At 37.9% G+C, this 21,815-nt stretch overlaps 7 protein-coding genes and 2 pseudogenes across 17 annotated transcripts; 6 read left to right on the plus strand and 3 right to left on the minus strand.

Moving 5' to 3' along the window:
* The first annotated feature begins 479 nt into the window (after window positions 1-479).
* LOC104704962 (putative F-box protein At3g17620 pseudogene) lies at window positions 480-2,115 on the plus strand (annotated as a pseudogene). The gene has a single exon (XR_015594658.1). The product of XR_015594658.1 is annotated as a putative F-box protein At3g17620 pseudogene (transcript).
* LOC104780835 (G-type lectin S-receptor-like serine/threonine-protein kinase CES101) lies at window positions 628-6,162 on the plus strand. 2 transcript variants are annotated; one of them, XM_019246577.2, is made up of 11 exons: window positions 1,993-2,264; window positions 2,494-2,543; window positions 2,711-3,892; window positions 3,973-4,101; window positions 4,189-4,245; window positions 4,389-4,445; window positions 4,544-4,776; window positions 4,847-5,057; window positions 5,136-5,373; window positions 5,465-5,618; window positions 5,680-6,162. In XM_019246577.2, the coding sequence occupies exons 3-11, from the start codon at window positions 3,097-3,099 to the stop codon at window positions 5,998-6,000; spliced, it is 2,196 nt and encodes a 731-aa protein (XP_019102122.2). In that variant the 5' UTR covers window positions 1,993-2,264; window positions 2,494-2,543; window positions 2,711-3,096; the 3' UTR covers window positions 6,001-6,162. The 2 variants fall into 2 exon arrangements, with proteins under 2 accessions (XP_087363339.1, XP_019102122.2); XM_087507213.1 differs by having other exon boundaries at window positions 628-2,543.
* Window positions 6,163-6,241: 79 nt separating this feature from the next.
* On the plus strand, window positions 6,242-10,582 carry LOC147949612 (uncharacterized). Of its 4 annotated transcripts, XR_015594662.1 has the most exons (8): window positions 6,244-6,389; window positions 6,678-6,730; window positions 6,849-6,890; window positions 6,982-7,080; window positions 7,278-8,825; window positions 8,921-9,009; window positions 9,095-9,193; window positions 9,269-10,582. XR_015594662.1 is itself a non-coding variant. In XM_087507254.1 (5 exons), exons 1-4 carry the CDS (start codon window positions 6,374-6,376, stop codon window positions 7,060-7,062), a joined length of 192 nt encoding a protein of 63 aa, XP_087363380.1. In that variant the 5' UTR covers window positions 6,244-6,373; the 3' UTR covers window positions 7,063-7,080; window positions 9,095-9,265. The 4 variants fall into 4 exon arrangements, 2 of the variants coding, with proteins under 2 accessions (XP_087363371.1, XP_087363380.1); XR_015594661.1 differs by lacking the exon at window positions 9,269-10,582 and having other exon boundaries at window positions 9,095-9,265; XM_087507254.1 differs by lacking the exons at window positions 7,278-8,825; window positions 8,921-9,009; window positions 9,269-10,582 and having other exon boundaries at window positions 9,095-9,265.
* LOC104780849 (uncharacterized) lies at window positions 7,499-8,676 on the minus strand (annotated as a pseudogene).
* On the minus strand, window positions 9,278-10,416 carry LOC104780857 (pyridoxal 5'-phosphate synthase-like subunit PDX1.2). The gene has a single exon (XM_010505398.3). The coding sequence runs from the start codon at window positions 10,414-10,416 to the stop codon at window positions 9,469-9,471; it is 948 nt and encodes a 315-aa protein (XP_010503700.2). The 3' UTR covers window positions 9,278-9,468.
* A 1,704-nt stretch (window positions 10,583-12,286) lies between the features above and the next one.
* On the plus strand, window positions 12,287-16,709 carry LOC104780866 (kinesin-like protein KIN-13B). 2 transcript variants are annotated; one of them, XM_010505416.2, is made up of 12 exons: window positions 12,287-12,718; window positions 12,985-13,203; window positions 13,618-13,788; window positions 13,904-14,005; window positions 14,105-14,182; window positions 14,290-14,371; window positions 14,677-14,836; window positions 14,924-15,226; window positions 15,332-15,550; window positions 15,642-15,987; window positions 16,081-16,146; window positions 16,229-16,709. In XM_010505416.2, exons 1-12 carry the CDS (start codon window positions 12,581-12,583, stop codon window positions 16,406-16,408), a joined length of 2,064 nt encoding a protein of 687 aa, XP_010503718.1. In that variant the 5' UTR covers window positions 12,287-12,580; the 3' UTR covers window positions 16,409-16,709. The 2 variants fall into 2 exon arrangements, with proteins under 2 accessions (XP_010503718.1, XP_010503711.1); XM_010505409.2 differs by having other exon boundaries at window positions 12,327-12,718; window positions 13,615-13,788.
* A 117-nt stretch (window positions 16,710-16,826) lies between these two features.
* On the minus strand, window positions 16,827-17,500 carry LOC104780882 (uncharacterized). The gene has a single exon (XM_010505426.2). The coding sequence runs from the start codon at window positions 17,403-17,405 to the stop codon at window positions 16,953-16,955; it is 453 nt and encodes a 150-aa protein (XP_010503728.1). The 5' UTR covers window positions 17,406-17,500; the 3' UTR covers window positions 16,827-16,952.
* Window positions 17,501-18,684: 1,184 nt separating this feature from the next.
* LOC104780893 (putative F-box protein At3g16210) lies at window positions 18,685-20,816 on the plus strand. Of its 5 annotated transcripts, XR_015558506.1 has the most exons (4): window positions 18,705-18,998; window positions 19,081-19,933; window positions 20,013-20,112; window positions 20,222-20,511. XR_015558506.1 is itself a non-coding variant. In XM_087452781.1 (3 exons), exons 1-2 carry the CDS (start codon window positions 19,001-19,003, stop codon window positions 20,274-20,276), a joined length of 1,167 nt encoding a protein of 388 aa, XP_087308907.1. In that variant the 5' UTR covers window positions 18,685-19,000; the 3' UTR covers window positions 20,277-20,311; window positions 20,526-20,816. The 5 variants fall into 5 exon arrangements, 3 of the variants coding, with proteins under 3 accessions (XP_087308907.1, XP_010503738.2, XP_087308911.1); XR_015558503.1 differs by having other exon boundaries at window positions 18,685-19,933; XM_087452781.1 differs by adding an exon at window positions 20,526-20,816 and having other exon boundaries at window positions 18,685-20,112; window positions 20,222-20,311.
* Window positions 20,585-21,676, plus strand: LOC104780902 (uncharacterized). The gene is made up of 4 exons (XM_010505453.2): window positions 20,585-20,740; window positions 20,913-20,969; window positions 21,054-21,126; window positions 21,214-21,676. Exons 1-4 carry the CDS (start codon window positions 20,585-20,587, stop codon window positions 21,267-21,269), a joined length of 342 nt encoding a protein of 113 aa, XP_010503755.1. The 3' UTR covers window positions 21,270-21,676.
* Window positions 21,677-21,815: the final 139 nt, after the last annotated feature.

Genomic DNA, 21,815 nt, shown 5'->3' on the forward strand with positions numbered 1-21,815 from the left:
TGTAAATTAATTTATAATTATTTTTGGGTAGATAGAAAAAACATAAAAATTTATTAGATTTATTTTAGCTATTTAATTTACAAAATAAATATTTTAAAAACAAAAATAAATCATAGAACATCAATTTATTAGTCATAAATGGAGTACTGTAAAAACAGCAATACATGAACTGTATCTTTAAAAATAACTCAAATATATTATGTTATTAAATAGGTGAATTATTTTAATAATCCTTTTTTTGTTGAGCAATTTGCAACATAGAGAAAATTAAAACCTTTTAGATATTAAAAATCTCATATAGTTTATTGGATTCATGTACAATAAATTTCTAAAATTCACACTTGTCCCTTTTTAAAAAACTAGAGGTTGTTTCGGTTCGAATTAAATTAATTCTGGTTATGTTCGGTTGGTTGTTGGTTCGTATTTGGTTTCGGTTTAGATTCATAAAAAGCCCATGAGTGGCCCAGATTCATATCACCACCGTCTTCAATCGTAAAAGTAAAAAACTATCGATCGCCGGAAAAGGAAGAAACAAAGGAAAACGAGTTTATAGAGGTCGTCGGAGAGAACCCCTACCGTTTTATTTCCCTATATAAAGGATTGATTGATTTGTGCAATGGTGAAAAAAAACCTAAACTTTTTTTTGCTGTTTCATCGATCTCAAATCTGCCAACGGAATTAGTAGAGGAGATACTCTCTAGGGTTCCGGTGACATCTACGAGAGCAGTGCGATTGACTTGCAAAAAGTGGAATACTTTATCCAAAGATGAGAGCTTTACAAAGAAGCATCTCACTCAAGTAGTGAGAAGAGAAGGGGAGCTTCAGGCGATTGTGTTGCTCAACTATAGTCTTTATCTGATGAGCATCGATCGAATTCACGACAATGACTTTGATCCGTCTGTGAAGTCTAGAGGTAATCTTGTTAGCCTCAATGATTCTGATAAACTCGTCATCATCACTCGAGTGTATCACTGCGAGGGTTTAGTGTTATGCCTCACGGAAGACAACTCTAGGCTCGTGGTTTGGAACCCGTATACAGGGCAAACTCGGTGGATCCGCGTTGAACTCAGATCCGATAAGCACAGAGGAATCTGGTATGGTCATGCTCTCGGATACGACAAGAGGAACCATAAAATCTTGAGATATTTAAATGTTCCCGGGGCGATGTATGTGCACGAGATCTACGATTTAAACTCTGATTCATGGAGGGTTCTTGATGTCACTCCAGACTGGGATGTGGAGTTTGGTAACTACGGCCTGTCTTTGAAGGGAAATACGTACTGGTATGGTACAGATAAGGTATCCCGAGAAGACGTCCCTGATTTCTTACTCTGTTTCGATTTTACTAAAGAGAGGTTTGGTCCGCGTCTGCATCTGCCTTTTGAGTCTTATAGTGAAGATGCTGTGGTTTTATCTAGTGTTAGAGAAGAGCAGCTTGCGGTGTTGTATCAGCACTGTGAAACACATGAGATGGAGATTTGGATTACCACCAAGATTGAGCACAATGCATTGTCCTGGAGCAAGTTCTTAGCGGTGGATATGGATCCACTCACAGGGTGTCGGTTCTATAGCGGTGGCAGTTTCCTCGTTGACGAGGAGAAGAGAGCTGTGGTTGTCTTTGATGAAGATAAAAACGTATCGGAAACCAATCGCAACACAGCTTACTTCATTGGAGAAAACGGTTACTTCAGAGAAGTGGATCTCGGAGAGATTACAACAGCAAAAGAGATTTTCCCGCATGCCTTCTCTTATGTTCCAAGTTCTGTGTTCTTTGAGTCTGGATCTGATGAGAAACGTTAAAAACGTTCTTACCTTTTGGCATCAATTCTTCTTGTTTTCCTAGTCGTATCCAAGACGCATGTCATCTCCTTTGTCAGAACATGAACTGGCAAGTGGGTCTGCAACATCACTAAAGCATCTCTGCGTATCTTTTTTCTCATGGCCATACCATTTTTTATTTCTTGAAGAGTTTCCGGTGAGATATACAGTTGAGTCTTTAGTCAGATATGTTACAAACTAAGTCTGATTCTTGTATTTCTTTCCTACCAGTGGGTTATTATTTTGTGCTCCCACTATGTTTTTTCCATTCGATCAATACAAGAAGCTTTTAGATTATTGGTTTGGTTTTTAATTCTTTCAACAAAATGATTGGGATTTATTTATATTAGTATTATGAATCTGGTGCAAGACGTTGTCTATTTATGAAGAAGAAAAACACAACTCTGTTTCCCTCCTTTGTTTGCCATTGGCTTTCTGTTTTTCAGGTAAGTCCCTTTTAAATCCTCCTACTTGGGTTGTTGAATTCTTCCGACAGACAAAAAGATGTTAGCTAAAAACAGAAACGAGTTGCTGCAATGCAATTGTTTTGCTCCAGAACATGTTTGGTTCTGTTATATGTATCTTGTTTTGGGTAGGTTTGACAAGCAAGAGTCAATTTTCAATTTGTGGTCATTGGCAGCATCACTTTCTTGGAAATTTTTTTTTGTGTAACAGTTGTAGCTCGGAAACTTCAACGAACAAGACTTCAAATTTGTCTCCAGCGTGTACGTGGACTTTTGAATTAGACTTGGACCATAAACGAGATATGTTTTGAAAACCAGTTTTGAGAGAAATCGATTCCCAAATTATTCATCTTGAAGTTTCAGATTTTCTGAAACTATGTTGTCGAATTGCATCTTTCTCACTATTTTTACCTTATCTCTCCTGTTAGGGCAATCATGCTGTGAAACAGATACGCTACAGCAGGGTCAGTACTTGAAAGATGGGGAAGAGCTAAATTCGCCTTTCAATATCTTCAAGCTCAAGTTTTTTAACTTCAAGAATACAAGCAACTGGTGGTATCTTGGGATTTCGTACAACAGTTTGTATCTTCATAATAATAATGAGTATGATTCTGCTAGCCATCAGGACAGACCTGTCTGGATTGCGAACCGTAACAATCCAATCTCAGGACGCTCTGGAAGCCTCACTGTTGATGCTCTTGGCAGATTGAAGATTTTAAGAGGATCAGAGAGCCTGCTTGAGTTAAGCTCTACGGAAACCACAGGAAACACAACCCTTAAGCTGTTGGATTCTGGAAATCTTCAGCTTCAAGAGATGGATTCTGGTGGATCGATGAAGCGGATTTTGTGGCAAAGCTTTGATTATCCAACAGATACTATTCTTCCGGGGATGAAACTTGGTTTCAATGTCAAGACTGGGAAGAGATGGGAACTGACATCATGGCTAGGTGATACTTTACCTGCTTCTGGATCTTTTGTCTTTGGGATGGATTCTAATGTTACAAACCGACTGACCATCTTATGGCATGGAAACATGTTTTGGGCAAGTGGGCTCTGGTTCAAGGGACAATTCCTCGTGGAGAACAAGCTGGGTTTCGACGTTTCCTTCGTTTCAACCAAGAGTGAACGTTATTTTATGTACTTAGGTGATCAGAGTGATGGAACATTATTTCCCAGGATAATGATAGACCAACAGGGCACTTTGCAGACAATCAATCTTAAAGGAGTACAACAACATGTCCTTTGTTCCTCTGTATTTAATTACAAGCTTGAGTATGGTTGTTACCAAAAAAATTCCATGCAATGCCGGTACAAATTTTACGGAGCTGTAGACAAGAATGGGCGTTGTTTGGAGTATGGAAAGTGTTGGAGCTTTAGAGATGATTTCAGAGATGGAGTATTTACTTCCTTGGGAAATGGATTTATTCTTAGCGAGACTGATGGAAAATTAAGCTCAAATGATTGCTATGTTAAATGTCTCCAAAACTGTTCTTGTCTTGCCTATGCTTCAACCCATGCCGATGGTACGGGCTGCGAACTCTGGAACACTGATCCTACAAACAATGGGTCGTCCTCTCATCGACACAGGACTGTACATGTCCGTGAAAAAGGTATGAAGCTTGTGGAAATACATTATGATCTGCCTTTTATAAAGTGTCGCTGTAACTGCAGAATTTTTTTGGACACAAAGATTTCACGTATACAAGAATAGACAACCATATGGCGGCAATTTGGCTAGTTGTTGTGGCGTCACTAATCCTAATCATACCTGTGACTTGGTTGATCATCTATCTTGTTCTGAGGAAATTTAAATTGAAAGGTACAAATTTGAATCAGAAATACTCCAACTTTTTAACCAATCGTACGTGTTCTTACTAACAAGTTAATCTTTTTCTTTTTGATCCAGTAACTGTTATATTTCGCGAAATGTTCAACTTTTTATTGGGAAAAGTCATTCCAAAAAGTAAGGCTCAGCTGAATAACCTTTGTATAAGCATGTATGAGAAATGTCCATGTTGAAATCAAGAACTGTGTCTGTGATGTTTTGTATTTTATTTAGTGATTGGTTGGATACAAATTCACCACTTTTTTTTGTGTTTGATCCAGTGATTGTTATATTCCGCGGGATGTTCTACTTTTTATGGGGAAAAGTCATTCCACAAAGTAAGGCTCAGCTGAATAACTTTTTGTATAAGCATGTATGAAAAATGTCCATGTTAAAATCAAGAACTGTGTTTGTGATGTTTGGTATTTTACTTTAGTGATTAATTGCATACGGAGGAGGCTTTTAAAACTGAGAGTTGATTCAACAGTAGACCAAGAAATGCTACTACGTGAGTTGGGAATTGATAGGAGACGCCGAGGCAAGAGAAGTGCAAGGAAGAATAATAATAATGAGCTTCAGATTTTTAGCTTTGAAAGTGTAGCCTTGGCAACAGATTACTTCTCTGATTCAAACAAGCTCGGTGAAGGAGGTTTTGGTCCTGTATATAAGGTAGTCCAGATTCTTTAGATTTTGATATTAAACTTGAGCAGATTTTGATGTATCCGCTACTCTCTTGAAGGGGAGGCTAAGAGATGAGGAAGAAGTAGCTATCAAAAGACTATCATTATCATCTGGGCAAGGATTAGTGGAGTTCAAGAACGAAGCTATGCTTATTGCAAAACTTCAGCACACAAATCTTGTTCGGTTGCTAGGGTGCTGCATCGAGAAGGAAGAGAAAATGTTGATTTACGAATACATGCCCAACAAGAGTCTTGACTACTTCCTCTTTGGTGAGCTTTCATTAAAAGGTTAAGAATTAATCTATAGAAATCCATATGAAGAAATATAATGACTACAAATCAGTGCAGATCCCTTGAGGAAAAATGTTTTGGATTGGACGCTGCGGTTCAGGATCATGGAAGGGATAATTCAAGGGCTTTTGTACCTTCACAAGTACTCGAGATTGAAAGTGATACACAGAGACATCAAAGCCAGCAACATTTTGCTGGACGAGGATATGAATCCCAAGATAGCAGATTTTGGAATGGCTCGGATATTTGGAGCGCAAGAATCCAGAGCCAACACCAAAAGAATTGCTGGCACATTGTAAGAGTGACCAGAAACAATTAATGATTCTCTGATGATCATTCATAGGCATCAATTGTTGATTAAATCTCTTGTGTTGATATGTGTATAGTGGATATATGTCTCCTGAGTACTTCAGAGAAGGACTATTCTCAACGAAATTAGATGTGTTCAGCTTCGGGGTTCTAATGCTGGAAATCATTTGTGGAAGGAAGAACAATAGCTTCCACCATGACTCAGAAGGACCTCTGAATCTCATTGTTCATGTAAGAAGAGCTAAACATCTTTTTGTCTCAGCTTGGATCTCTGAAACTCTGTTTTTTTCAGGTGTGGAATCTGTTTAAAGAGAACCGAGTTAGCGAGGTGATAGATCCATCTTTGGGAGATCCTGCACTTGAGAACCCGCAGTTGTTGAGATGCGTTCAAGTTGCTCTGTTGTGTGTACAAGAAAACGCAGAAGATAGACCAAATATGTTAGACGTTGTGTCGATGATATATGGAGAAGGCAACAATGCTCTTTCTTTGCCTAAAGAGCCAGCTTTCTATGGTGGTCCTCGGATAAGCTCGCCAGAGATGGAGGTTGAGCCACAGGAGGTGGAAAATGTATCGGCTAATAGAGTTACCATCACGGTGATGGAAGCAAGGTGAAGCTAGTGAATTGAAGAAAACTAGATTGTTCCATTCGTATGTGAATTTTCATCTCATTGTCACTTGTAATAATTTTTGACTGATCTTGTATGAGATTCAAAGTATCTTATTCTGGTTATGTCACACTTGCTAATTATACAACAATTAGACATTCCACGTTGACACGTTTCTGTGGCGCGGAGTGATCGCGTGTTCAATCCTACCACTATATATATGATCACGCAGAACAAGAACCAAATATCTAAACTCGAAGAAACAGAGATATTTTTTCTTGTGTTTTGTTCAAGCAAGGTTATTATTTTCCTTGGGATTAAGAAAGCTATCTCTGTTGTCTTCGAGTTTCAGGTCTAGCCCTAACCCTAAAATTTCAGCCATGTCGTCCAAGCAAGGTTATTATTTTCCTCCTCCTGTCTCTCTCTCTCCTTCTATTTTCTCGGTTAGAATCGATCTATTCATTTATGTCTTGATTTCATAATATTTGTTGATACGTGCTTCTTTCAGATTTTGATTTCACAGATTCATATCGATCGATCTGACTCATCTATTAATATTGTGTGCTCTTAACGCGTAGAAAATGCAAATATCGTGTCTTCTTCATAAACGTCATTGAAATCCAACCATTTCTGCGAAAATGTAATGTGATTCTTGATTGATCGGTTTCTTCATTGGTGTTTTAGGAGGGAAATTGAAGCCCTTGAAGCAGCCTAAGTCTGGTAAGGAGTACGATGAGGTATGTTCTCTCTTACAAACTCGCTAATATTATAACCCTTTTATATTGGAACTCGATTTATGTGTGTTTAGTGCTTGAGTTTTGTCTGAAATTGTACCCTGGCCTGTTTCCAATGTAGCACGATATGGAGTTAATGCAGAAAAAGAAGGATGAAGAGAAGGTGGTTTCCTTAATCTTAGTGTTGATTCATTGAACAATTTTACGAGAAAAGTGATTTGCTGAAGATGATCTTGTTAATGTGATGAAAACAGGCACTTAAAGAACTCAGGGCCAAGGCTTCACAAAAAGGATCATTTGGAGGCACAGGACTTAAGAAGAGTGGAAAGAAATAAGACTAGTCTGCCTCAAATGTAATCTCAAATCTCCTATACTAATATGCTTGTCTTCTACCATGGCTAGTAATATAGTAATCTTTAAAATCATAGGACTTGCACTTGCTTCAAAATTCTGCAACTTTCATTAAGGTTTTAAGTTGTTCCAAGCACACTCACAAAAAAAAAGAATTATTTGCACGAGCATTAACAAAAACCACAACCGATTTTTTCAGAATCCAACCACCAAAACAAAAATTATAACTTTTGAAGAAGAGTAGTGGTGGGAGTAAAGGGTTTTTCAGGTGGAAGAGGCTCGGGTTAGGACCGTCAACTAGAAAAAGTGTTAGTGTTGACAAGGGTGAGGAAGAATCAGGTGACAATGAAGGATTTTGAGCCTCAGACTCTTGGGAATATGAAGACAAGGCTTGTCAAAGGAAGAACAACACCTTCAAGGTGGAGAAAATCTATGTCTTAATCTGGCATTAACGAAAACAATACAACAAGAAGCAACAATGAGGAAGTGTTTTTTATACACAACAATGACTAAACCAACTTGACACAACACTAAACAAATGCATATATGTAGAGAAGTGGGAGGAGTGTATCGATGAAAGCTTTCATCAGGCTCTTTAGAATTTGACAGCTCGTCTGATTGTTTGGAGAGATGACTTGATGAAGTTGTTCTTGACAAGATAATCGATCGCTCTCATCATCATTCCCTGAAACCACTGGCTTCTTCCTGATACGGTCAATTCCCTTTTTCATTCCGAAGATGAGTGACGGAGATGATGGAATCCTTCTGAAAGCTCTAGCACTCTCTGATCTCTTCACAACTTTGTCTCTGCCACTCTTCTCTGGTGTGTTCTTCAAATCAAAACTCTCTGATCTCTTGCTTGTGTTGTTGTTTGTCGTCTCCTCAGCCTGCAACTTCAAGTCCACTTCTTCTTCATCAACCTTTTCAAGCATAGGGAACTTTTGGTCCAGTTTCTCTATCATTTCATCAATCTTCTTGTTGCTACCTCCGGTTTGAAGATCATCACATGGATCGTTTCCAATTCTCAACATTTCCTTTCCCTCGCTCTATCCTGCTTTCCTCATCCTCCTCAATCTCTGGTGCCTTGAAAACATGGAATGCTCTGAAGCTTCTGCTGCTGCCTCTCTTCCTTTCTTCGACACCCAGCTGTTCTTCAACTGGTTCATTATCTTCTAAAGCGACAAGTGACTTCTCATATACCTCTGGATTCTTCTGTTCCTCTTCCACCTCCTCTATTTCCCCATGCTTCTGAGCTTCAGCCTCAGAAGCTGCTGCTTTATGCTCTTCCTCAAAGTATACCCTTAACTCCTTGTGTGACTACAGTTCTTCACCTGTTCCTGGAAGATACAGAGAGGGCTTCATGTCTCTATCGTCCAGCAACAGGTGAATCTTCATCTTTCAACAAAAGTCTGGATCTTTTTCTTGCTTTCTCCAATTCAGGCCTCACTTGGTTCTCCAGCTCCTCTCTTTCTTTTAACTGCCTTTTGCGCCTCTAGTCTTGCCTGGTTTAACCTCAATTGTTCTTTATACACAACACTCGTACAAACCAACAAGAGACGCTCAACAAAAGTGATCATACAACATATTTGCCTAAACATATATAAATGCAACTGTTGTATAGAGAAAATTTCTTAGCATCGCGGATCATCTTCTCAAGTGTATTCCTGTATGAAAGCTTCTGCCAATCTCCTGCACTTTTCAGCTCTTACTTCTTCGCTTAACCAGCTCGTTCTATAGCTCATGAATGGTAAGCCGCTCTTCATTGTTCTTTCTTGTCTAATCTTTTGTTTCATCATCTAACTTTTTCATCTCGGCTCTCATATTCTGCGATTCCTCTCAAAGTCTCAGTGATTTAATCCATTAAACCAACCCAAACCATAATAATCTCCATTCAAATTGATTTAATGCAGAAAAAGAAGGATGAAGAGAAGGTACTTTTCCTAATTTGATCAACTGGAAACTTTTACGAGATAGTGATTGCTAATGATGGTATTATTGTTAATGTGATGAAAACAGGCACTTAAAGAACTCAGGGCCAAGGCTTCACAAAAAGGATCATTTGGAGGCACAGAACTTAAGAAGAGTGGAAAGAAATAAGACTAGTCTGCCTCAAATGTAATCTCAAATCTCCTATACTAATATGCTTGTCTTCTACCATGGCTAGTAATATACTAATCTTTAAAATCATAGGACTTGCACTTTCTTCAAAATTCTGCAACTTGCATTAGGGTTTTAAGTTGTTCCAAGTTTCGATCAAACACAAAAAAGGATCATTTGCACGAGCATTAACAAAAACCACAACCGATATTTTGAGAATCCAACCACCAAAACAAAAAAGATTACAACTTTTGAAGTCCCAAAAAGTTTGCAACTTTGAACATTCCTTCCCATCAAACACTTCCTTGGCTAAAATCTTGAATCCTATCACCACGAACGCTCAAGTTTTCCATTGCATTCTCCAACCCAGAACTCATCTCAGCCAACACATGAGGGTCATTGTAATGCTGAACAGCTTGAACAATACTCCTAAGCTTCTTAAACGGATCTGGACCATCAAAAACCTCAGAACCCACGAAAACCCCATCACAACCAAGCTGCATCATCAAAGCCGCATCAGCCGGAGTCGTGATCCCACCTGAAGCAAACTGAACAACAGGAACCCTACCCATCTGCTTAGTCTGAGCAACAAGATCATACGGCGCCGAAATCTTCTTAGCAAAAGTGAACACCTCATCATCATCCATATTGTTCAGAACCCTAACTTCACCCATCAACGACCTAACGTTCTTCACAGTCCGCGAAATGTTACCTGTTCCGTTTAAATCACCTTGGATCCTGATCATAGCAGCACCTTCCCTGATTCTCCTCAAAGCTTCACCTGTATCACGGCAACCACAAATGAAGGGAGATCGGAAGTTGTGTTTGTTGATGAAATGATCATCATCCGCTACAGAGATAACCTCGCTCTCGTCAATGTAGTCAACCGCAAGAGACTCCAAGATCTGAGCCTCGACGAAATGACCGACGCGAGCTCGCGCCATCACCGGAACAGAGACAGCTCGTTTCACCTCTTTGACGAGGACAGGATCCGGCATACGACGAACACCAGCGCGAGATCGAACCGGATCCGAGACGATGACAGAACATGCGCCGGCGGATTCAGCGATCTTAGCTTGGTTGACAGAAGAAACCTCGACAATGGCGCCGCCGCGGAGTACTTGAGCTAATCCAACTTTAACGGAGAAGGGATGGTTTTTTTTAGCGTCGGTAATGGCAGTACCGCTGTAGAGAGTAACAGCTCCTTGTTGATCTTGATCCGTCATAGCTTGATCCGACATTGTTAGGTTTCGTAAGCTTTGTTTGTTTTAGTAACAGAGAGTATGTTTAAGTTACACGATCGGAGACGAAGGAGAAAGCTGCGTTGAAAGAAAGGAGAAAAAAAAAAAAGAGAGAGAATGGAGAAGAGTGTGGTTTCGTCTGGAAGATTCTGAGACTGTCTTCGTCACTGTGAGAAATCGATTTAGGTCGCCGATTAAGGAGAATGCGAAAACGACGTCGTGTTGCGGAAAAGAGGAAGCAAGCTGAGTGGGCTTCCATGATGATGGTTTGACCCAAGTAGACTATTTTTTTAAGAGCCGTAGGATGTGAATAGTACACGTGGCGTCATCGTGTGATATTCACGCTTCTTTCGTCTGACTCTGACGTCTGTCCAAAGATATTTTTTTTGGACATGATTTTTATTCGATGAAAAAATAAAATTTAAAAAAGAGATATACGAAAATAAAAGGGAGGGGGTGAATCTAACAACTGTCTAACTTTAGTGGTGGCCTACCATGTTTGTCACGACCTAGACGGCGTCGTTTTTAGTGCTCCTCACGTGTTTCAGGTTTGTTTGCTTGCTTATTATCTTCCAACTATTTTTTCACAGTTTTTGTAGCAATTGAATATGATTGAGTACGTAAATCTTACTCTCCCCATTCTCTGCCACTACCACTGATGACGAATAATCATATAAAGTTCTGATGAATCTTGTATTATATTTTTAGAGATGAGACAAAAAAAAAAAAAAAAAATCTCTCAGTCGGCAACTACGGAGAAAGAAAAAAAGATTGATTCAAATCCAAAAGTTCTTTCTAACATCCATTATATATAAAGTAGAAAATAAAGAATAACACACAAAAAAAATTTCAAGTAATAGATGAAATTTTCATCTCTTGCGTTGTGATCGCGGACAGGATCCAAGACTTAATATTTATAATATATATCATATATGGTCCATTGATTGATGAAATATGGGTTAATATAACATCAAAAGAAATGTGGTTAATCAGGTTTAAGAATACCAACACATGCATATATATGATTATGAAGCTGTGTATCAGTGTATGGAAAGCAACATGCGATTTTTTATTTTAATATACCACATCTTTTGATACAAACACGTTCCCCAAAATTATCGGAGGATAATGACGTTGTTTCATATACGACCATATGGGAGATTGTCTATGCTCAAGCTTCAAAATAAAAACGTACTTCTATATATTTTGCTTGGATTCTATTCGAGAGAGATACGTATTATGGCGACAGTACTTTCTCATTTTTTTTCTTTTCTTCTTATGCATAACATATCTCATCATGTTGATAATGATATAGTTCTTACAACGTAACGTATTACCCTCTCTCATAGAGACAACAAGAGAGTGGGGCGACCACTTTTTTTTTTTCTTTTAACGGCAAAATTCAAACTTGAAAACCAACAATCATCGCGGTCTCTAGCTAATTCACAATATAAAATCAAACCACTTTACTACACAAATCCAAATTGTAAAAGCTATCCTGATTACTCTATAAACAATTTTCACTTATAAATGTGACAATAAAATCAACTACAAAAATTACTTTAGAACTCAAAAAACGTTATTTGTTTGTTTCACCAAGCATTTGGATCAAAATTAATAACTTTTATTTAGTGATATTTACCAAATTTACAGAAAACAATAGATTTCACATGAAGAGATGATGATATATTACAAAGTGGCAAACATATAGATTAGTTAGTAGTAGTGTAAAAGGTAGTAGCAATTATACAATTATTAACTTGGTATAGTCGTAATTAGTAACTTTCTTTTAAAATACTAATCATCTTAGTCCACAAAAACTCCAAAAAAACCCATAAAATATATAGTAAATCCAGTAGAATTGGTCCACAAATCTACCATTAATAAATTAAAAGAAGAATTGAAACGACAAATACAAATCGAGTTTAAGGGAGCGTCGTCAGAGAGAGAGAAAGCAACAGCAACAACCAAAAAAAATACTCTCTCTCTGCTCTCTGCGCTTTAATTTGAACTTGTGGAGAGAGAGAGAGAGAAGAGAAACAAAAAGGGTTATTAGATAGCAGAGAGAGGTAGAGCGAGAGAAAAGCTTCGGCTAGGGGATTGAGGTTTAGACGAGATCCGATTTAAAGGATCCATTTGGAGCTCCGATTCGAGCTAAAAGGTCATGAACGGGAGACAGAGATCTGGCGCAGCGGCGGTGCATCACCAGAGGCAGCTTTCGGATAACCCTCTCGATATGTCTTCCTCCAATGGCAGATGGCTTCAGTCCACTGGTCTTCAGCATTTTCAGTCATCCGCAAATGTAATCCCAGAATCTGATCCTTTTCTTCTCCTCCTCCGTATATTTTCATCGATTTGAACTTTTTTTTTTTTTTTTGAGTTTCTATGAAGATCTGTTAGTTCAGATGATTCCTAGATCTTTTAAAATGAAAATTTCTCAGGGAGACTTATCAATTTCTCCGATCTAGAGTTATGGGAACTTTTGTTTTTGAGTTTCTTGTGAACCCAAGTTTTAGTGTATGAGAATTTTTTTTTTGAACTTAATGGTGGGATTGGGATTATAAACAGGATTACGGATACTATGCTGGTGGGCAAGGAGGTGGTCAAGCAACAAGAGGATACCAGAATGCTCAGAGAGGGTTTAATGGAGGAAACGACTTCTTTGGGGAACCCACTACTCCTCAATACGGTGCTCGTCCCACCAACCAGAGGAAGAACAATGATGAATCTGAGTTTAGTCCTGGACTCTTAGATCTGCATTCTTTTGATACTGAGCTTCTTCCTGAGGTAGGTGTATTAGATAGAGTTGCTTTTTAACATTTTGGTGCCTTTTAATTTCCATTTACATATGCTAGTAACAGAGCAGACCTGCAATTCAAGCTTTTATTACCTTTTTGTTTAAATGTCGCTGCATTTAGGTGGACATCTATAATATTGATTACTTGCTGGAAGAGTGGACTCTTTACACTACACTTTTAGGTTACTGGACTATTTTTAGTAAAAGAACTTTTATTTCATCTGTGACCATATCATGGGTTATTGTCTGCTAACCAATTTGAAGATAAATCCTATAAATGAATTATTTGACACCATCTGGTTATTTGTTTCTTTGCTTAACATAAGATAAATACGTGGACTTCATTGCATTTTGCCGTTGCGGTCATATTGTAAAGGCTTTTAATTTGGTTATCTCATCAGCAGATTCCAGTCTCTAGCCAAGTAGATGGCCCCTCACTTTTCAATCCTAGTCAAACCCAAAGCTTTGATGACTTTGAAGCTTACAACAAGCAGCCTAACCGAAGTCGCGTTTTGACTGAAAACTTGGCTGCTGAGAAGGAGAAGATGAACGCTGTTGCAAAAATCAAAGTTGTTGTACGTTTTCTATCCTTCAGTTCCTTTATAGAATCACTTGATTTTCCCCTGCCTTGTGTATTGCGAATACTAATCCTTAATGTATCATGATATTCCCTTTATCGTTTGAGAACAGGTACGTAAGAGACCACTTAACAAGAAGGAGTCGACAAAAAACGAGGAAGACATTATTGACACCCATTCCAATTGCTTAACAGTTCATGAGACAAAAGTGAAGGTCAGTTTCTGGTGGTCTGGATTTATGCAATCTCAATTGTCCGAGTCCTCACCGTAGCAAGACACTTAAGAATGACCTATGATTACATTATCATTGCAGGTTGACTTAACAGCTTATGTTGAAAAGCATGAATTTGTGTTTGATGCCGTTCTTGATGAGGAAGTATCAAATGATGAGGTAAGTGCTGTTTGAAAGTAACAGGACTGAATATAATTATGAACTAAATACGATATTTACATTATAATCAGTTCCTATTCTGGCGCTTATTTCTCAAATTTCTGTAGGTTTATCGTGAGACGGTGGAGCCAGTCGTCCCCCTAATATTTCAGCGCATCAAAGCCACTTGCTTTGCATATGGGCAAACAGGTAAATTATCTTCAAAGGAATCATAGATACACAAGATCACTTTCCTGGAAAATCTGACAAGCTAATAGCAAGACCTTAAGATCCACCATCTAAAGTATTTGGCATGCGTTTCTGCTGTGGGAGGTTAAGGCCTACTCTACTTTCCCAAACTGTGCATGTAAAAGCGTCTTCAGTTTAACTGTGAAAATTGTTTGAAACGCGATAATCAACATGCACTTATGAGACGCAAAGACTAGTCTGCTTTAACTATATTCTTACTCATTTTCTCTATGTGAACCATCTTCGGTTTTATGTTTGCCTCTCAGGTAGTGGAAAAACCTATACTATGAAGCCTTTGCCTCTTAAGGCTTCAAGGGACATCCTGAGGTTGATGCACCACACATACAGAAACCAAGGGTTTCAGTTGTTTGTCAGCTTTTTTGAGATTTATGGAGGAAAGCTATATGATCTCCTCAGTGAGAGGAAGTAAGTTGAAAGGCATCTTACGCAGTTTTAGATCTTGACTGCAATGCTTATTATGTAGATGTATTTAAACTTTCTTTATCTTTGTAGGAAGCTATGCATGAGAGAGGATGGTAAGCAGCAAGTGTGCATCGTTGGTTTGCAAGAGTACAGAGTATCTGATACAGATGCGATTATGGAGCTTATTGAGAGAGGAAGTGCAACAAGAAGCACTGGAACAACTGGTGCAAATGAAGAATCATCTCGTTCCCATGCTATACTTCAGCTCGCAATAAAAAAGTCAGCTGAGGGAAATCAGTCAAAGCCCCCTCGCCTCGTTGGCAAACTTTCTTTCATCGATCTTGCCGGAAGTGAACGTGGTGCAGACACAACAGACAATGACAAGCAGACAAGGTAAAACTTTACACCATATCTTATAATGACACTTTTCAAGTTGTTCAGTTTGAATTATGTGTCCAACTATTTGTTTAGACACATTGTTTGTATTATATGACACAGATTGGAAGGAGCAGAGATCAATAAGAGCTTACTCGCCTTAAAGGAATGTATTAGAGCTCTGGATAATGATCAAGGTCACATCCCTTTTAGAGGCAGTAAGTTAACCGAAGTTCTCAGGGACTCCTTCATGGGAAATTCTCGTACTGTAATGATATCGTGCATATCGCCAAGCTCTGGATCATGTGAGCACACACTTAACACGTTAAGATACGCAGATAGGTTGGTTTATTCATTTGCTGTTGTATATTGTCTTCTTTTTCTGTTAATTCGTGCATCTCATAAATTTTTGCATAAACTATGAATATTGTAGGGTTAAGAGTCTTTCAAAGGGAAACGCCTCTAAGAAAGATGTATCTTCGTCGACCATGAACCTAAGGGAGTCCACAAAGATTCCTTTGTCGGCTGCACTTCCAACTCCAACCAACTATGATGATGACGTGAATGAGATGTGGACTGAAGAGAACGATGACTTTGATGCATCAGATTATGAGCAAGAGAAACAAATGTGGAAGAAAAATGGGAAACTAGAGCCGTCCTATACCGGTATGGCACAGGAGAGAATTCCGAAACCTACTATTCAGATGAAGTCAAGAGATATGCCAAGGCCCGATATGAAGAAGTCAAACTCTGATGACAACCTAAATGCACTTCTGCAGGTAACATTCAGCTAAAGCATTCTATATCAGAAAAAGTCAATATCTGCCGTAATCATCTTTGATACATAAATGGTTTCTCGTGAATTTTACCAGGAAGAAGAAGACCTTGTGAATGCACACCGTAAACAAGTTGAGGATACGATGAACATTGTGAAAGAGGTATGAATTTTTGGTCAGTTGGTTTCGGTTCTATGGCTTAAGCTAAGATTCTCTAACATCCCTTTTGAAATCACCTGCACAGGAGATGAACTTGCTGGTTGAAGCAGACCAACCAGGAAACCAGCTAGATGGTTACATTTCAAGACTAAACACAATTCTATCTCAGAAGGCTGCAGGTATACTCCAACTACAGAACCGTCTTGCTCATTTCCAGAAACGCCTTAGGGAGCACAATGTATTGGTCTCTACCACTGGATACTGACCTATAATCAGACTCTCGAGTAAATACTGGTCCTCCTTTTATCGACCTCATCTCGGGCTTGTGCGGTTGTGCCCCCCTATTGGCTTGGACTGGAGATCAGAAGCTTATCTGTTTACAGCCTACTGAGAACTTTACAGCGAAGAGTTACGGATGATTACAGAGTTTCTCATACGTAATAGATGCAGTCTGTTCTTGCTACTGCAATTTGAATTATATCAGATTCTTGTAATGGATTTATTGCAGAAGATGAAATACCTATGTAATATTGCATTTGTGCTATTAATGAGCTTGCCTTCTTCTATCTATACCATATTATTTGGTGTTCTTGAAGTATGAGTTCCAACCGATGATTGATATAGCTTCAAACAGTATCGTGATGAACAGTGTAACTATTCACCAGCATCAAAGTACTTGTAACTGAGAAACTATTCACCATCAAATGTTGTTGGGAAAACATGAAACAAATAAACAAGAACAGAAGACTAAAAACCAAACAAATCAAGAAGATGACATAATACAAAGATTCTGATAGCCTTTGCATAGATTAAGAATAGAGATCAGTGAGGAACTTGTCAACGATGTTGAGATACACGGGACTTCTAATACGAGAATAGTAATGAAGTGCCTCTTCAACGTCAAGGGCTTGCTCTATATCTCCAGTCTCAATCATATACATCTCGTTAATCTTCTTCTCCATTGTATCACAATCTCTTGATAAACGGGAAGAGCAAGGTTCTGTTTTCTTCTCTTGATGATCTTGTTCTTGCCCTTGAACCTTGTGCTCCAACTTTAATGGACCACCGATGCTGTTTTCCAGATCAGACTCCCAGATATTGAGGAAACTTGCGTAGATGTTGTCTCTATCGAGAGAATTTGATCTGCAAAATGTACAAGGGAAGTGAGTTTTTGGTCTAGGGAGTTTCTTACCTGCTCGGAGAATGATGGACTTGAGACTGTGAAGTGTTCTATGAAAGAAACTGTTTGTTTTCTGAAACATCTCTCTTCAATGCAACTGATAATCAATGTTCTTGTCGGCAGATCAATGTTCTCTCATATATATAAATCATTTTGAAAGTCATAGAAATCAAATTATATGTTTTATTAATGTGTTGATTTGTTACTTTAGCTTCATAGTATTACCTTTTGTGTCTATTACTCAGCATCAAAAAGGCTAAAGTGAAAATTTGTCCTGTCTACGAATAAAATCTTTCTCTTTTGTTTTGTTTATCTCTGTCCATATGTTATAATAACATGTCTTTTGCTTATCTGAAGATCTTAAATTAAAGTTAACAGTATTGACTTAATATTGGATCACGTATATGCGGTACCGATGTTACCGTTGTGCAAGAATCAAGAAACCGTACTCTTTGTCAAAAAATCATGTTTCATAAGCTTTACCAATAGACCTACTTCATGAGTTAAATAACTTGGATATTCTAGCTATGTTTTTTTTCTTAAAACCGCACACTTAAATTGATATACTGTAGAATATATATATATATATATATATATATATATATTTTTTTTTTTTTTTTTTTTGCCATATGGGAGGGGTCGAATTATTTCACACACATGATTGTAATCTTTAAAAGAGAATTGGCTAGACACAAAAACCAGGCAAAATTTAAGTTGAAAGATGAGAGATGAAATTATTCATTTGTAAGAACGGGGTTGTGGTGGATGCATGATTTAAAATTGTTAACCAAATTGTGCTATAATATACACGTATATATGATTTCCTTGGTTACATCTAGGTGATCGATCCTTTGGTATGGAGTACTTCGGATGTATGTAGTATGCGTATATGGGTTTTCTTTTTATGTTTCAGACTCTTTGTTTTGTTTTGTTTTTTTTGTCATTAAATTTTCTCAAATTTCTATGGAAAATTTATTTTAATTTAAGATTTTTGACTATTTGAATTATGCAGTATTTATTTTTTTATTAATCGAACTTTATTAGATAAAAAGATATTTAATATTTTTTGTGTTTTATATAGTATAGTAAATTAATAAGATAAGGGCAAAGATTTTATATTTTCCCGTTATATATGGGACATTTTTTTTTTAGTTTACTCTTTTTCGTGAGAAGAAGATAAAGCTTTGGACGGGTTTTCTTTACTTTTTAAAAATATACTACTAGATTTGAATCTAGCGGCTGAGAAGCTAAGCATCCGCCAACTGTCAAGATCCAAGCTGGTCCAGTTAAAACTATCTGTACGAAAAGGAAACTGAGACCACAGAACTAGAACGGGCTGGTCTGGTTTAACCGGCAACTCAAAATTGATTTTTAGTCGAACAAAGAAGTATTTTCTAAACAAACTGAGAGCATTGGGAGACTTTGACAATTCCTTTCCTAGGTCGGATTAGAAGGCAAATCTTTTTGCTTATAAATTAAAATAAAAAAACAGAGAAGCTTTTCCGACATCAAAACAAATCAGTTCGAGTCAAAAAGAAAAAAAAACAGATCTAAGAAGCTAGAGAGAGAGATTAATTACTGGAATCATCGGAGCAGGTACCAAGCTCAGGCAAAGAAGAAGGAGTTCGGAGAGTAATTCCCTGTCGGAGAAGCTTTGCTTTGCTGGATTGCTAAGGTATGTCGTCATATAATAGTCGTCGGATTCGGAAGATGAGGTGGGAGCTTCCCTTTGAATTAATTGTGGAAATACTCGCTAGGGTTCCTGTTAAGGACTTAGCACGGTTTAGATGTGTCTGCAAGAGCTGGTTGTCCTTGTTCCAAGACGAGAGATTTATTAAACAGCACATGAGTCATGCCCCAACGAGGATCATGTCTTTCCGTGGCTGGCGAACTCAACCCTGCCACTTTTCTTTTGAAACTAGTACTACTACTGGCAAGCAGCCGCCAGAGATGATAGTGCAAGAGGTTGTTAAGTTGAACATTGGAGATGAAGTCTTGCTCCGCAGTTCTGGTTTGATTGGTCACTGCCATGGACTCTTTTGCTTAGACCTTGAAGATAACACTTTTGGTATTTGGAACCCGGCTTTGAGAGAATTCAGAAGAATACAAACAAGGCATCTCAATAACTGGGCTGAGATGGGTTTTGGGTATGACCACTCTACTCAAGATTATAAGCTTGTCTTGGTTCCCAGTATGAAAGAAGGCAGCTGCTCTCAAGCACAAGTGTTATCCTTGAAGTCGGGTGTGTCTCGGTTGATTGATTTCCCGTCTTTAAAAAACTTTTCCATGTGCCACATGAGACTACCTGGAACCCTTGTGGGTCAAAACATCTACTGGCAGGTCTATGATCGTGATCGTAAGGTAGCCTTGACTGAAACGATTTTGTGCTTTGATTTGGTGTCGGAGTCATTCAGCTATTGCCCAGGTCCAAGTACTTCTGGTCAAGGATTTCCTCATGCTGTTGTGGGATTGACAGGAGGTCTATGTACTGTTGGGGTTGACTTGTCTTGTGGTGATCTCATCGTTTGGTCTGCCCAACATGAAAAGGAGGAGAACACTGGTACTATCAAATCTTGGAACAAGATCCTCAGTCTCTCACGGGACATTGTTGTAAGCTCAGTTGCTCATCAAATTTTCAACTGCTGGCTAGTGTCTGCGGTAAACTATGCGGGATTGCTTTTGTTTTTAGTAGGTATTGGTGGAAGAGAAGCAAAGTTGCTTGCATACAACTTTGAGGACAAAAGTTTGAGAATTGTTCAGACTAGTGATAGGTGTGGACTTCTCCAGACGTATGTTGAAACACTTGTCCCTATTCCTGGCGCTTCTTTATAGTTTAGGCTTTTGAAGTGTTGAGAAGGTTTTTTTTAATAGGCTTTTGAACTTGGAGTTCCTCTGCAGGTTCGATTCGAGATTCTACAATATTTGCTGGAAAAGTGACTCCATTTTGGATTGAAAATGAGTTCGGAAAGATGACTACTGCAAATCTATGTAGGCTCGCAAAATTATTCGTTTGTGCATCTTTATCAAATACTACGATTGTGTGTTCACAATGACCGCAGGATTTTGTTGTTTTAACGCTTAGCTTGTTTTTTTTTTTTTTTTTTTTTTTAATAAACGTTTAGCTTATTGAAAGTGATTTAAGACCTTTTTTATTCTGGTAATTGTTATATTGAAGTCTTGTTCATCTTTATGGTTGCCAAAGATTCAACAGAATTCATTTTTTGCCACCTCTTGAGGAAGCAGCAATGAAATGAAAGCAAGATGCAAAACGTACACAAAGCTGGTTGTCTGCTGATCGAGTCAGCTTACTCTTTCACGTTATATCTGAAGAATTTAATCCCACCATATCTCAAAGCAGTTTATAGCAAAAGTAAACTTCTTGACAAGGTGTTGCCACTCTTGAATGAATGGAAATCGGTTAGTGATTCCATGCCCGATGTGTTTCATCCTGCAAATATTCGAATTAATGAATTTGACCAAAAAATATAAAAATGTAAGAGTTTGGTATAATAAAAGCTAACTCATTAAAATTTACCGAAATGTTTTGAAAATGAATGCAATAATGATTTTTTGAAAATGTTTTTTTCAGGTTATTCTAAAACCGAAATTTGTGGTATATTCGGATCTTAGTTCTCCAAATTCGATGGTATATTGCATCTGTTTTCTTTTCGTTACATTTCTTATTACTGTTTTCTCGGTGAGGAACACACAGTTTTGGAAATCTCATCAGGTCACAGGAATCAGACCCACATTGTTAAGTGAAATTAATGGGCAATTTTATCAAATCAAAGATATCAGAGATGGTATGTAATTACTTCTATCCTGTTTACTAAAATGTTTTGTAAACTATTATCAAGTTAACCATCAACGAAACTTTTTTCTGTTGACAGATACTGACTGTAAGATGCCAAAAGGGGTGGGGCGAGCTCCGGGTCTCTTTTTCTAGCTGAGCCTTTGACTGTAAATCATTCATTTTCTTTTGAGGAAACTTAAAAGACAGGAGACTAGTATCAGAAGAACCTTCATATAACAGAGGAGCTTTTTTTTCAAGCTCAAAAGTGCAACAAAAGATGTTGTTGGTCAATCCTATGTGGTGGCTATAGGTTACCCTTTTGGTTGCAGGACTTGTTTGAATATGAGAGAATCTTTGCTTCTGTGTAGGATTAGCAGTGTGTTTGTCTCTCTGTAACTTTTTTTTTGTCGTCTTTTGTCTCTCTATAACTAACTTATCCTCAGGTTGTTTTAGGAGGTTAGTGTGTTTGTTTAAACACTAGCTGTACTCTTCCATAATAAATGCATTCTTCAGAAGTTCACATGAAAAGAAAGAAAAAAAACACATTTGGTGTATAAAAATTTTAAATCACTTTTCAAATGATTTTCTTTTAAAAAACTAATCCAACAGAAATAATCCTTGAAAAACAAAAAGGTCTACTTTCTTCTATATGTTTGAAAAGTTTGTTTAACCTTCTTGATAGATAAAATAAGTTACGAT

The sequence above is a fragment of the Camelina sativa genome, chromosome 1, assembly GCF_030686135.1.
Source record: "Camelina sativa cultivar CO46 ecotype springtype chromosome 1, ASM3068613v1".
NCBI classification, from domain to species: Eukaryota; Viridiplantae; Streptophyta; class Magnoliopsida; order Brassicales; family Brassicaceae; genus Camelina; species Camelina sativa.